Below are 14,795 nucleotides of genomic sequence, written 5' to 3' on the forward strand. Positions count from 1 at the left end.
TCTGTTCAAATTTGTTTTCCCTTGTTCAACCATTTACCGTTGAAGTTCATTTCGCTAACGTTTCGAAGGGAATATTTTCTGAAATTTTGATTATTAAAACTTCTTTAAAATTTTAAACCTAAGACGAATTTAGTCCTTCTCATTGGGCTACTTTCTCTTTTTTCGACAGATATCAAAATTGTTGCAAAGATAAAAACTCAAAATACTACATGGACAAAACCTTATTCGACAAATTCGCAAATTGCGTAAATGATCTACAGGATCATATTTCGATATTTTCCATAAGCAACCCGGATGACACAATACACACACTGGAAACCACTCGAATGGAACTAAACTTAACATGGTCAAAAGGTCGAGACAATGTTCCGGTGTAGAATGGAACCCCCATTGATAAAAACAAGTTGAGGGACCACTATATGGAGGCAATGGACTCGTACAAAAGCTCTGTAAATTTACAAATACAAACAACTCTGGGCGCACAGACACTAGAAAAATCCAAAAGGGAATCAGAGAGTTCACAGAAAGTCAAGGAAATGGATTTTACGCCGATATCTTGTCGGCCACCATGCGATACGGACACCTTTAAAGGAGGAATGGCCAACATTTAGGGATTTATTTTCTGCAATCTATATAAGGAATTCAAAATTAAGCAAAGTCGAAAAATTATTTCAACTGACCAAGAAGACCGCTGGAGAAGCAAGGGAAATTATTAGTTATGTTCCGCTAACTAACGATGGATTTGATTTTGCCTGAAAGAATCAAGTCAATGAATTGATTAAGACCCCTTTTTAATTTGCCAAATGTTTGAACTGACTCAAGTCAGACTATACAGAAGCTACAACGCACGGTGAATAGATGCATTCAAACTTTGGAGACCCTTGATGTCGATGATAGTTACAGTGCTCTCTTACAAATCAAATGCAACAAATCTGGCTAAATAATATTAACTGGGATGACCAATTGAAGCCAGTAACACAGATGAACTGGAACAATTTTGTTAAAAATAGTAAACAAACCGAATTTCTGAAAGTTCCGACATGGATAAGATTCCCTCCAGATGTTTCTGTGGTGATAAATTGATTTTGCGACGCTTCGAAAAGCGCATACGGAGCTACTTTATACATTAGAATAGAAAACAAAGATCAGAGCGCACAATTTTGGACGGACTCAACAATAGTTCTCTGAAATCCTATTTCCAACAAAGGTATTTCAGTGACAAGGAGCACTGGAATACCTTTGTTAGAAAATAGGATTTCAGAAAATGTTGGAAAATGTTGCTCTGAAAGCAACTCTGCTGACATTGCTAGTCGAGGGTGTTCACCTAGCGATCTAAAGACTCAGGAACTCAGGTGACATAGGCCCCAATTGCTCAAATTACCCAAGAATAATTGACCATACTCTGAAGTTCAAGACGACACGTTTTTAGAACCAAAATCAGTAAAGACCTTGACCCTATTCCGAGAAAGGGATGACCCACTCATCAATATCGAGAGTATGTCGGTCTCACGCATAAGATTTTGGAATAATACTGTGCACAACAGGGAACATTTCCGAACATCGCCAACAGATCTTTCTGCACCACAAATTTAGGACGGAAAACGGGCCAGAATAATTCGCACACAGAAGTTCTTTTATCCCGATGAATATACATCACTGGAAAATAAGACCCGAATTTCTCCATCTAGCTCACTTTTGACACTTAGCCCATTTCTGGACTCAAAAGGAGTTATGCGTTCAAATGCTCACGTACGGAGAACGACACCCTATATTATTACCTCACGGAGAGCACTTAGCAAATTATTAGTAGACTTTACTGACTAAGTCACCCTACATGGACGTTATCAACTAATAACCCGATTTTTAAGGGCTGAATTCTGCATATTCGGTCTTCAGTCATTGGTCAAAAAGACTATACACAATTGCAAGACGTGCATAATTTATAAGAAACGATCCCAGAAACAAATAATGGCTTCCCTTCCGCCAGAAGCTATATGCGAAGTTTCACATTTAGACATTTCATAACATGTTAATATGTATATTCTAATACTAATTTGAAAAAATGTGTTTGCCCATCATTCTTTTATTAATAGATTTCAAATTTCAGATACCTATCTCTACCTGTTCCATCGTAGTATAATATTTAGAACTTTTTAGTACCCTTAGTACAAATTACTAAAATTTGTTCGAACATTCTAATTTGTTTATCATGGACTAAATTACATACCAACTTTCAGAGTTGCAGTTACAACCGTTCCGGCGTAATACAGTTTTTAGTTCTATTTAGTACCATTTTAGTACTAAATTCCAAAAAATATTTTTGCACATCATTCTATTTATAATAGCTTAAGCTCCATACCAGACATCTTTCCCTACTTGTTCTATCGTAATATAATATTTAGTACTTTTTAGTACATTTAGTACTAATTTCCAAAATTTTGTCACTCATTCTGATTTGCTCATCATAGACAAAGCTGTATACCAAATTTTAGAGTTCTACTTCCAACCGTCCCGGTGTAATCCAGTTTTAGTGCCAATTTCCAAAAAAAAATATTTCTGCAAATCATTCCATTAGGAAACGATAACATAAACGCATATCGTTTCCTTGTGGTTGTTGTATTTTCGATAACATATAACGCGACGGATGGCTCAATGCGAGCATTCTGCTTAGCCCTTTAGTAATAGCTTAAGCCACATACCAAGTTCAGATAGGCATCTTTATCGATTCCATTCAAATATAATGTTACTTTTTAGTACCTCTTAGTACTAAATTCCAAAAATTGTTCACACATACCACTTGGCTTATCGTAGGCAAAGTTACATACCAAATTTCAGATTTCTACATCTAACCGTTCTCGCGTAATACAGTTTTTAGTTCGAATTTCCAAAAACCCATCCTTATCTCACGCCTACACATCAACAACACCCCACACTCAAAATTTCAAGTTTCTAGCTTTAGCCGATTCGTCTGGGCGATGATCTTGTCTCATTCGCTCACTCACTTAACGCTAAGCTCTGTTATATATTAAGATTAAAAATATCTAGTCTGTTCCCGTACTGCAAGAATCAACTACTTTTTACTACGATAACGAATTTTCCACTATGTTATCGAAGAAAATTATAAAATCTCGTAGGTTCTTGCAGTACGGGAACATTTTTATTTAAAACGAATTGTTAATATCGTATGTGAAATATGGTTCGTGTCTTTACTACGAGCACAAGCTATTTGTCGCCTTTCGATAACTCCATAGCAGTTATCGATAACCTTTTTCGCTTGGTATTCGATTATCCAAATGCTGTGTTTTTGTAAACAAAAAACATATGTTTATCAGATGTTGATAAGATGTTCAACACAAGTTTCACAATATCTAGAAATCCAATCGCATATAAATACCGGTCAGCTCGCAAGTAGTTCTCCCTCCAACCATGACTGATAGCCACACTGAAATGATCAAAACAATAGCTGTAATTGATTTGGAAACCAATGGACTGCCGTGGCAACAACGAAATACCTGTGCCATCACCGAACTTAGTATTTATGCCTTTTCCTCCGCCTGCCTTAGTGGTCACAAGGAAGATTCCCTGTTCAAGGAATTAGATGATGATCTGCAAATTGCCGAGAAACGACAACCGCCAATGCTGCCCCGTGTTCTACACAAAATCACTATGATGATTAATCCCAACAAGGAAATCCATCCAGATGCTGCCAAGATGTCAGGTGAGTTTGTAATTTTACTTTTGTTTTCGAGTTCTTAGTGACGTCAGCAAAATCTGTCGAAACAAAGTATTGATCGTTGTATTAATGGCAGTCTTTATAGACGAGCTGAAGCAGGGAGTCTTTATAGACGAGCTGAAGCAGGGAGTCTTTATATACGAGCTGAAGCAGGGAGTCTTTATAGACGAGCTGAAGCAGGGAGTCTTTATAGACGAGCTGAAGCAGGGAGTCTTTATAGACGAGCTGAAGCAGGAAGTCTTTATAGACGAGCTGAAGCAGGAAGTCTTTATAGACGAGCTGAAGCAGGAAGTCTTTAAAGACGAGCTGAAGGGAGTCTTTATAGACGAGCTGAAGCAGGGAGTCTTTATAGACGAGCTGAAGCAGGGAGTCTTTATAGACGAGCTGAAGCAGGGAGTCTTTATAGACGAGCTGAAGCAGGGAGTCTTTATAGACGAGCTGAAGCAGGAAGTCTTTATAGACGAGCTGAAGCAGGAAGTCTTTATAGACGAGCTGAAGCAGGAAGTCTTTATAGACGAGCTGAAGGGAGTCTTTATAGACGAGCTGAAGTGATTCTTTATAGACTTTTCCAAGGCATATATAAGGCCTGGATATTTTATATAATTTTTTTCAAGGCCTACATAAGGCGTAGATTTTTTAAATAATTTTCAAGTCCTATATAAGGCGTGGATTTTTTAAATATTTTTTTCCAAGGCCTACAAAAGGCGTGGATTTTTTTTAATAATTTTTTTTCAAGGCCTATATAAAGCTTGGATTTTTTAAATAATTATTATACCCTTCACCACACTGTGGTACAGGGTATTATGTCTTTGTGCATATGTTTGTAACAGGCAAAAATAATCGAGATAGACCCATGGTTCCTTTTGAGAATATGCATAGAATCACTTTCTAAGTCGATTTATGCATGTCCGTCCGTCCGTCTGTCTGTCTGTCTGTCCATGTTAAATTGTAAACAAAGTACAGGTCGCATTTATGATCCGAATTGGATGAAATTTTGCACAGGTCACTTATTCGGCCCAAGGACGAACCCTATTGAAATTGGGAAAAATCGGTTCAGATTTAGATATAGCTCCCATATATATATTTAACCGGTTTAATGTAAACGGTCCCTATATATCTTTCGATTTGCACGAAATTTGGTACAGGCTAATCATTTAGGCCTATAATGATGTCTGCCAAGTTTCGTGAAAATCGGTCCAGATTTAGATATAGCTCCCATATATAGTTTCGTCCGATTTCAGGTAAATGGTGCCCCAAAGTCCCTATATATCTTTTGATTTGCACGAAATTTGGCATAACGTACTGAATTAAGCCTAGAGTGAAGTCTGCCAAGTTTCGAGAAAATCGGTCCAGATTTAGATATAGCTCCCATATATAGGTTCGACCGATTTCATGTAAATGGTGCCCCAAAGTCCCTATTTATTTTTTGATTTGCACGAAATTTGGCATAACGTACTGAATTAAGCCTAGAGTGATTTCTGCCAAGTTTAGAGAAAATCGGTCCAGATTTAGATATAGCTCCCATATATAGTTTCGTCCGATTTCATGTAAATGGTGCCCCAGAGTCCCTATATATCATTCGATTTCCACGAAATTTGGCATAACGTATTGAATTGAGCCTAGAATGATGTCTGCCAAGTTTCATGAAAATCAGTCCTGATTTAGATATATCTCCCATATATAGTTTCGTCCGATTTCATGTAAATGGTGCCCCAAAGTCCCTATATATCTTTCGATTTGCACGAAATTTGGCATAACGTATTGAATTAAGTCTAGAATGATGTCTGCCAAGTTTCATGAAAATTCCGTCCTGATTTAGATATATTTCCCATATAGTTTCGTCCGATTTCATGTAAATGGTGCCCCAAAGTCCCTATTTATCTTTCGATTTGCACGAAATTTGGTATAGCCTATTCATTTAGGTCTAGAATGATGTATGTAAAGTTTCGTAGAAATCGGTCCAGATTTAGATATAGCTCCCATATATAGTTTCGTCCGATTTCATGTAAATGGTACCCCAAAGTCCCTATATATCTTTCGATTTGCACGAAATTTGGGATAACGTACTTAATTGAGCCTAGAAGGATGTCTGCCAAGTTTTATGAAAATCAGTCCAGATTTCTATATAGCTCCCACTTATATATAGCTCCCACTTATAGTTTCGTCCGATTTCATGTAAATGGTGCCCCAAAGTCCCTATATATCTTTCGATTTGCACGAAATTTGGTACAGCCTAATCATTTAGGTCTAGAATGATGTATGTTTCGTGAAAATCGGTCCAGATTTAGATGTAGCTCCCATATATAGTTTCGTCCGATTTCATGTAAATGGTACCCCAAAGTCCCTATATATCTTTCGATTTGCACGAAATTTGGCATAACGTACTGAATTGAGCCTAGATTGATGTCTGCGTTGTTTCGTGAAAATCGGTCCACATTTAGGTATAGCTCCCTTTTATTATAGATTGATTTTAAGTACTTGACGCACAAGGAACCAATAGGAACAAAACGTTCTGAAATTAGTATAACGTATCCTGTGACAAGTTTGTTTGAAATCGCTTAATATTTGGCCCGATTTCAAGTAAATTGGGCATCAAACTCCTCATGTTAGTCAGTTTGACATCAAATTTTGCATAGAATTATGTAGTTTCGTTTTCTAGAAGTACAGACATAGCCCAACGAATGACCTATTTATATTTGTTTGAAGTCGATTTACATACTTTATGGATAGATCTACGTAGATTCACATTTAGATAAATATCACATATTTTATTTCATTCAAGTACATGCTAATAGTCCTGTTTAATATACCCATAGTGGTGAAGGGTATCATATAGTCGGCCCCGTCCGACTTTACTACTTTCCTTACTGGTTTTTTTTATTATTTACAGGTCTAACAAATAGTCTGCTGGAAAATGAGGCTCCCTTCGATGAGAATACTGCCAATTGTTTATTTATGTTTCTGGAACGTCTGGAGGCACCGGTGTGTTTTGTAGCCCACAATGGCTGGTCTTTTGATTATCCCATTATACGTTATGTCCTGCAGACTATCAATAAGGTGAGTACATTTCAAGAGAATAAATGTCATAATAATTCATTTGCATTTCTTTCCCCTCCCTTAGACAATGCCCTCATCGATATTTTGCATTGATACAATGAAAGCATTTCGTGAATTTGATGAAAAAGAACTACAAATTAACTCGATCAAAGAACAATTACAACAAATGGAATTAAATAGCAATAGAGGTGCAATTACGACGACAACAACAACAAATAACTGTGATATTATACCAACAAAATTAACATTAGCAGCTGAAACAGAAAAACGATTATTTGCCATTAATCAATATCGGGAAGTATTTTCGAAACCTTTTACACCGGCAACACGATTACCCCAAAAAGGTGTCTATGTTTTGGGTAATATTTACGAACGCATTTTCCATGAAAAAGCCGCAAATCTACATCGTGCCGAAGCTGATGTTGAAGTTTTAACTAAATTAATTTTACACTATGGCCTTGTATTTCTGGCCTATGTCGAGGAACGTAAACAATCCTTTGATGAGGTTTTACCACTGGGATCTCGCTGTTAACATAGATACATTATTATGAATGTTTTTTTTTTAATAATATCAAATATTAGTAGGTATACAAATTTATATACATATCAATATATATTTAATTTTTTTAGACAATTTTTTAAAGCTATGTAGTAAATAAATATTTAAAAAATATATATTTAAAAAAAACCTACACACTATCACTGAATTCCTACGATCTGTGGATCTATATTCCGAGCCTGGGCAATAATTTGTGATATTTGCAACATTTGGACCGATTAGATTATTTGGTGATAATCGATCGACATAGCATATTGAATTGAGTCTGTACCTATTTTTTATATGTATTATTAGCAAAGTGGTATGAGACGAATGTAGCACTTTTAACACCCACTCCGTCGAGCGATAAGGCTGGTTTTCTGACAAGCATTTCCTCTATTCGAATTCTCATTGACTCAGTCACATTTTTAATTGCAATACGTTATATGCATCCAACATCCGTTTTGTTATTTATTTTTATTATATAACAGGCCGTGAGCAAGCCTTGTGTACCATATAAATTATTGTATTAGTATAGCATGTAGCTTTTCATCATGTAATCGAAAATAAAGATTCAATAACAACTATATTTAATACTTCAACAACTACTGGGCAACTTGATAAGACGCCCACCATAAGCTTCGCAATATCCAGAAATTCCATAACTTATAAATACCGGTTAATTCATAGTACCGTGAAATTCGCTCGCGAATAGTTTTTCCAACCAAACCTGACCGATAGCTGCAAAGAAATGATCAAAACAATAGCTGTAATTCATGTGGAAACCACTGGACTGCCGGAGGAACAACAGAATACCTGTGCTATTACCGAGCTTAGTATTTATGCCTTTTCCTCAGCCTGCCTCAGTGCCCATAAGGAAGATTTACGACAACCGCCAAAGCTGCCTCGTGTCCTACACAAAATTACCATGATGATTAACCCCAACAGGGAAATCCATCCAAAAGCTGCCGAAAAGTCAGGTGAGTTCGATTGGTTATTAATGACACGAAAAAAAACTGTCGAAACAAAGTCTTGATCGTTGAATTAAAGGTAGTCTTTATAGACGAGCTGAGTGGAGTCCTTATAGACAAGGCGTGGATTTTTTTAAATAATTTTTTTGAGTGGCTAGGCGTGGATTTTTAAAATAATTTATTTCAAGGCTTACATAAGGCGTGGATTTTTTAAATATTTTTTTTCAAGGCCTACATAAGGCGTGAATTTTTTAAATATTTTTTTTCAAGGTTTACATAAGGCGTGGATTTTTTAAATAATTTTTTTCAAGGTCTACATAAGGTGTGGATTTTTTAAATAATTTTTTTTTAAGGTCTACATAAGGCGTGGATTTTTTAAATAATTTTTTTGTCAAGGCCTACATAAGGCGTGGATTGTTTAAATAATTTTTTTCAAGGCCTTCATAAAGCGTGGATTTTTTAAATAATTTTTTTCAAGGCCTTCATAAGGCGTGGATTTTTTAAATAATTTTTTTCAAGGCCTTCATAAGGCGTGGATTTTTTAAATAATTTTTTTGTCAAGGCCTACATAAGGTGTGGATTTTTTAAATAATTTTTTTGTCAAGGCCTACATAAGGCGTGGATTTTTTAAATAATTTTTTTGTCAAGGCCTACATAAGGCGTGGATTTTTTAAATAATTTTTTTGTCAAGGCCTACATAAGGCGTGGATTTTTTAAATAATTTTTTTGTCAAGGCCTACATAAGGCGTGGATTTTTTAAATAATTTTTTTGTCAAGGTCTACATAAGGCGTGGATTTTTTAAATAATTTTTTTGTCAAGGCCTACATAAGGCGTGGATTTTTTAAATATTTTTTTTCAAGGCCTACATAAGGCGTGGATTGTTTAAATAATTTTTTTTTTAAGGTCTACATAAGGCGTGGATTTTTTAAATAATTTTTTTGTCAAGGCCTACATAAGGCGTGGATTTTTTAAATATTTTTTTTTGTCAAGGCCTACATAAGGCGTGGATTTTTTAAATATTTTTTTCTTAACCCCAATACAAGACCTGACTGATTATTTGTATTATTTTCAGGTCTAACAAATAGTCTGCTGAAAAATGAGGCTCCCTTTGATGAGAATAGTGCTAATTGTTTATTTATGTTTCTGAAACGCCTGGAGGCACCGGTGTGTTTTGTAGCCCACAATGGCTTGTCGTTTGATTATCCCATTATACGCAATGCCCTGCAAACTATCAATAAGGTGACTACACTCCCATAATAATATTATCCATAATTCTTATAAATCCCTCTACATTTCTTTCCCTCCTCCTTAGACAATGCCCTCATCGATATTTTGCATTGACACATTGGAAGCATTTCGTGAATTGGATGAAAAAGAAATGCAAATTAAGTCCATCATAGAGCTAGCAATTGAAACGGAAAATCGCCTTTTCGACATTTATCAATATCGGGGAGTATTTTGGAAAACTTTAACACCGGCAACACGATTGCCTGAAACAGATGCCTATGATTTGGCTAATATTTACGGACGCATTTTTGATGAAAAAGCCGAGAATCTACATCTTGCCGAAGCTGATGTTGCAGTTTTAACTAAATTAATGTTACACTATGGCCTTGTATTCCTGGCCTATGTCGAGGAACGTAAACAATCCTTTGATGAGGTATTACCACTGGGATCCTGCTCTTAACATAGTTTATTATGAATACTGTTTTATAATATCAAATATTAATCATTATACAAATTTATATATATATATTAAATTATAAACATATTTTTAATAAAGTTTTGGAAATTTGTACTAAATGGTACCAAATGCGGGTTTGTGTGAATCGATTGAGCGGGAAACCTTGAAATATGAAGTTGGGATCACTTTTGGAGTGCAGGATTGGGCTTTGTAGGAAGATCTGGAAATTTGTACTAATGTGTACTAAATTTGGTACAAATTAAATTGTTGGTGAACCAATACATCTGAAATCCTGAATATTTGGAGATAGGGTTACTGTTGGTCTTAGGGTTACACGACCTATAGACACCCATAACATTTTTTCTTCGGTATGGCAACCCCAAAAATATTCTGAAAATTTAATTTTCTATTTGTAATTCAACTGCCAAAGAACTCTCAAAAAAAAAAAAAAAAAAAATAAAAACCAACATGTCCCACCAATATCCACGAGGTTCCATATTCGCCAATGGCCGTACATCCCAGGGATCCATTAGTGTACCCCCTGCCTTCTACGACTCTCGCCGTACCACAATTTATTCTCAGGGTATTGTAAAGCCGCATCGAGATTCCACCCAAGATGATTATCATCCGGCATTAGTGGTAAAGGTGTGCCAACAAACCAATGATCAGGGTTGGCATTTCAGGGAATTGGAACTGGATCGTGACAAACTGCCCAAATATGAATATAATATCGAAATGGCCCAGAGATGGTTAACACTGGAGGGTAAAGATGGTAGGCTGCATAAATTTCCACTAAGAACCATATTACCCAAGGTGCAAATGACCCGGCGGGTACCGGCCAAACAATTGCCACGGGATGTGGAAGTGGATCGTAGGCGGAGGCTGTTCAATAAGGTTAATTTACCGGAAGAATTGGACAAGGCCGGCATGGTGGCAGAGGAGTTGCTGCCCTCGGAGGAACAATATTATCTGTTGTCCGAGAAGGCCTTTAAACATTTTCTACCCTTGAGTTTTTTCGATGATCCCAATATGGAAAGTCATGTACCGGAGGTGTGGCTGTCATTGGGTGATGTGGAGGGTGATCGCAGATATCCGCTGCCGGCCAAGGCTTTTCTACCTTGGCAACAAAATCTGAGAAACTATGAATGGCAAGATGCGGCTGTGGAGGATTATGATGCGGAGCGTGGTAAATGGAAGGTTATGGTCTTGGCGGATGAGTGCTACTATGAGGTTCCGGTTATACAAATCATGTTCTTGGCGGAGAATCCGTTTTTGTTCATTGAGCGGTTACGTTTGGCTGTGGAGCAACGTAACCTAGCCGAGTCCCTGATCACGATGGAGACAATTGCCGATTGTGTCCTCCGGCAGGATTTGAATGAGAATTTTGAATATGAAAATAAATTGCTGGATCGACTTATGGCCGATGTCAATACGGATGTGGTGTTTTATCAGCAATTGCGACGGGAGGTATATTTACTTTTCGAACACTTAATGGCCTGCTATGATTTGCACAGATTTGTTAGAATTGCACCCAAACAATTTCCCCAACTAAAGGCGGAGGTTCTAGAAAAATTCCTACCCAAGGCCTATGTTTCGGAAAACAGCCTTAGGGAATGTGAAATTTTAAAGGGTTTTAATTTGGATATTGGAAAAAGAAGTAACGAGGTGTTGAGATCTTCGTTGTATTATACCGAGGGTGGTATTCTGGCCATGGCGAATGTGACCTCAGAATGTCTGTATATTGAGACTCTAAATCTATTCATTTGCAATTTTGTCAAGGCAATGCCTTTGTCGGAATTCCTCACCGTCCAACAACAACAAAGTACCCAAGTATCGGGATATTTGAAGAACTCCTGGCCTTCCAAATTGGCTATGGGAATTATTATGATTCTCCGGCCCTTGGGTAAAGGTTGGTTGGATATAGGTCTGGATAAATGGAGAATTTATGAAATGTGTAAAATTTTCCGTTTTATCCGGCAAACCAAATTTCGTATGCAGGAATCAATGCAGGTGCTATTGGAAACTTCGATTGGAAATTTTACGAAATTTCTTAGTGAGCCGTGTTTGGGATTTCTAGAACTTCGGGAAGACTATCAATGGACTAATGATTTTATTCACTCCGAATTCCGCTACGATAATCCCATTTTCTCCCTCGTCCTAGGTGTCAACGAAGACACCAAAGAGGTGGAGTATTCTACAAGGCCCGAAGAATTCCCTCCCGCCCTCAAGGAGGTATTCAAGAAAAGCCTGGAAAAGACAAGTGGGGTTCGCTGCATCGATGCTGAGACCCTTACAAATTTAAGATTTGCTCCAAATCTTTTTATACTAACCGTGGAACTAATCGAAGATCTTTATACCGAATGCGATGATTTACTACAGAATTGTTACCGAAAGGCCATTGGACCTCTGTATTCCTATGCAAGAAAATACGAGAGATTTGTGGAATTTTATTTGTTACACGTACCCACCTATATGGCGGAATATCGATCGGCCCAAAAGTCTTCGATGCAAGTGAAAATGGATATTTTGGAACATAAACGCTGTAAAGAGGAAATGCGTGAAATTTTACCAGCTACAATTAGCATTGGACCCTTCCTGGTCATTGTGGATCCCATGAAGCAGTATATGATACGAAAACGTATTGAAATTGTAAAGAGGATTTTTGAATACTACATCGATCGAATGTATGATACAAATGAACGTTTGGTGGAGCGATGTTTGGAAATCTATAATCGTATCAATGAGAAGCCGCAAAGTATTGAACATCTATTTGATATCAGGGCATTTGCCCAGACTATACCGGAATTGGTGGATCAGCTAAGGGCCGATATACAAGTAATGTGGTTGGAATATGATATGTTAGATAGTTTTTTCTATAATTTACCCGATCATCAATTTGCCATGAAATGGGAGGCCTATGCATGGCCCAAGCAAATTTTGGATCGTTTGAGTACCCTAAAGGAGGAACAGAAGCTGGATATTGAAGAATTTAAGCGATTGCATTTAAGTGAATGTATTGGATTTGAGGAGCGATTGGAATCGCTCAACGATGAGATACAACAATTTTCATTGCAATTTAATCCGAAAAAGGTTATGGAAACGGCCGTGGAGGTAAGAATGGGGAATAGGTGGAGATTTTTTTAAAAAGTATTTTTTCAAAGGACCCATCAAAGGACCGTTGATTTTTTTAAAAATATTTTTTCAAGGTCTACCATAGAAGAGTTAAAAAAAAATTTTTTTGCAGGTCAAGAAAACTTGGAAAATAATCCAAGATCTACAAAAACTCGGTGAGACCTTACGCTATCGCCAGGAACTCTTCGAATTGGAAGAACTTTCATTAGAGTTCCTGTCCAGTATCATCGAGGGATTTTTACCCTATAAAAATCTATGGTATGCCTGTCAAGATCTGGTGAAATTGGAAGAAGCCACGGTGGGAAATCCCATTGTAAATATCGATCTGAATGATGTCTGGGAAGCTATGCAAGTGATAAAAAATTCCCTTCAGGAATCTCTGGAGATTTTCAATGAAAAACCTGAAATACAAAATGTCGCACATTATTTTCTACAAATCCTCGAAGAATTTATACCAAAATATAATGCCATAGGAGATTTGAAAAATGAAAATTGGCTCTATTTGCATTGGCAAGAGTTGGCATTACGTTCCGGTATGGATATCAAATATTCGGCGGCTATGAATTTTCAATACTGCATACGTAAGGGTATGATGGATCATTTGGAATTGGTACATGAAATATCGCAGAAGGCAACAAACGAAGCGGATGCCATACGCCGAGCCTGGGAGGAAGAGGAACAACGTAAGGAGGAGGAAAGGCAAGCGATACTAATGCGCAAGGCAATGAGGAAGTGTAGGAGAGATATTGTATAGAGACTGTTATTTCATATTACATTTTTTATTATTAACCAAATAAAATAGTTTTAATATAAATAATAAAAAAAGTACTTACTTACCTGGCTTGTGACAGAACTTTCGTTCCACAAGCCGAGCTTAAACAAATTCCCAGGCGCGTCGGTCTTTTGTGCAGTTTTTCCAGTTTGAAAAATCATATTTTGTAATGTTGTCCTCCACTTGATCTTTCCATCTTATTCGCGGCCTTCCCCTTCTGCGTGAACTATCCTGGCTTGTGACAGAACTTTCGTTCCATAAGCCGAGATTAAAAAAGATTTCCAGGCGCGTCGGTCTTTTGCGCAGTTTTTCCAGTTTGGAAGATCATATTTGGCAATGTTGTCCTACATTTGATTTTTCCATCTGGTTCGCTTATATATAACTTTTGGGCTGGGGCATCTTCATCCATTCTGACAACATGACCTAGCCAAAGTAATCGCTGCAGCTCAATACGTCTAACAATGCCGATGTCCGAGAATAGCTGGTACAGCTCATGGTTCATTCGACGCCGATATTCACCGTCGACACAGATCGGCCCGTAGATCTTTCGGAGATTTTTTCTTTCAAACGCCCCAAGAGCTGCCTCATCTGCTTGCGCAAGTACCCATGCTTTAGATCCATATAACAGCATGGGTAGTATCAGCGTCTTTGTGAGTTTGGTCTGGCGGGAGGTGGCCTTGTTTCTAAACTACTTACTTAGTAGCCATAGTAGCATCCGTTGGCCATCACAATCCTTCTACGAATTTCAAAACTGATGTCATTCGTTTTATTTATGGCGGTACCAAGGTATATAAAATCTTTAACTACCTCGAAGCTGTAGTTCTCATGTTCCACAGTTGGTCCGAGCCTATTGGACGTCTTGGGCATTGATATCTTGGTGGGTAAGTTGAGCGGGCGTTGGTCTTCT

The 14,795-nt window shown here is 37.3% G+C and overlaps 2 protein-coding genes across 2 annotated transcripts; both read left to right on the top strand.

The window, feature by feature from the left end:
- The first annotated feature begins 3,426 nt into the window (after positions 1-3,426).
- Positions 3,427-7,322, top strand: LOC133325751 (three-prime repair exonuclease 1-like). The gene is made up of 3 exons (XM_061534477.1): positions 3,427-3,718; positions 6,624-6,790; positions 6,855-7,322. The coding sequence occupies exons 1-3, from the start codon at positions 3,427-3,429 to the stop codon at positions 7,320-7,322; spliced, it is 927 nt and encodes a 308-aa protein (XP_061390461.1).
- A 3,130-nt stretch (positions 7,323-10,452) lies between these two features.
- On the top strand, positions 10,453-13,870 carry LOC133325761 (dynein axonemal heavy chain 1). Its single transcript, XM_061534486.1, has 2 exons — positions 10,453-13,095; positions 13,229-13,870. The coding sequence occupies exons 1-2, from the start codon at positions 10,453-10,455 to the stop codon at positions 13,868-13,870; spliced, it is 3,285 nt and encodes a 1,094-aa protein (XP_061390470.1).
- Positions 13,871-14,795: the final 925 nt, after the last annotated feature.

Source organism: Musca vetustissima, unplaced genomic scaffold (assembly GCF_032173495.1).
Source record: "Musca vetustissima isolate MV318-11 ecotype Yass unplaced genomic scaffold, APGP_CSIRO_Mvet_v1 utg39929, whole genome shotgun sequence".
In the NCBI taxonomy this organism is placed as follows: domain Eukaryota; kingdom Metazoa; phylum Arthropoda; class Insecta; order Diptera; family Muscidae; genus Musca; species Musca vetustissima.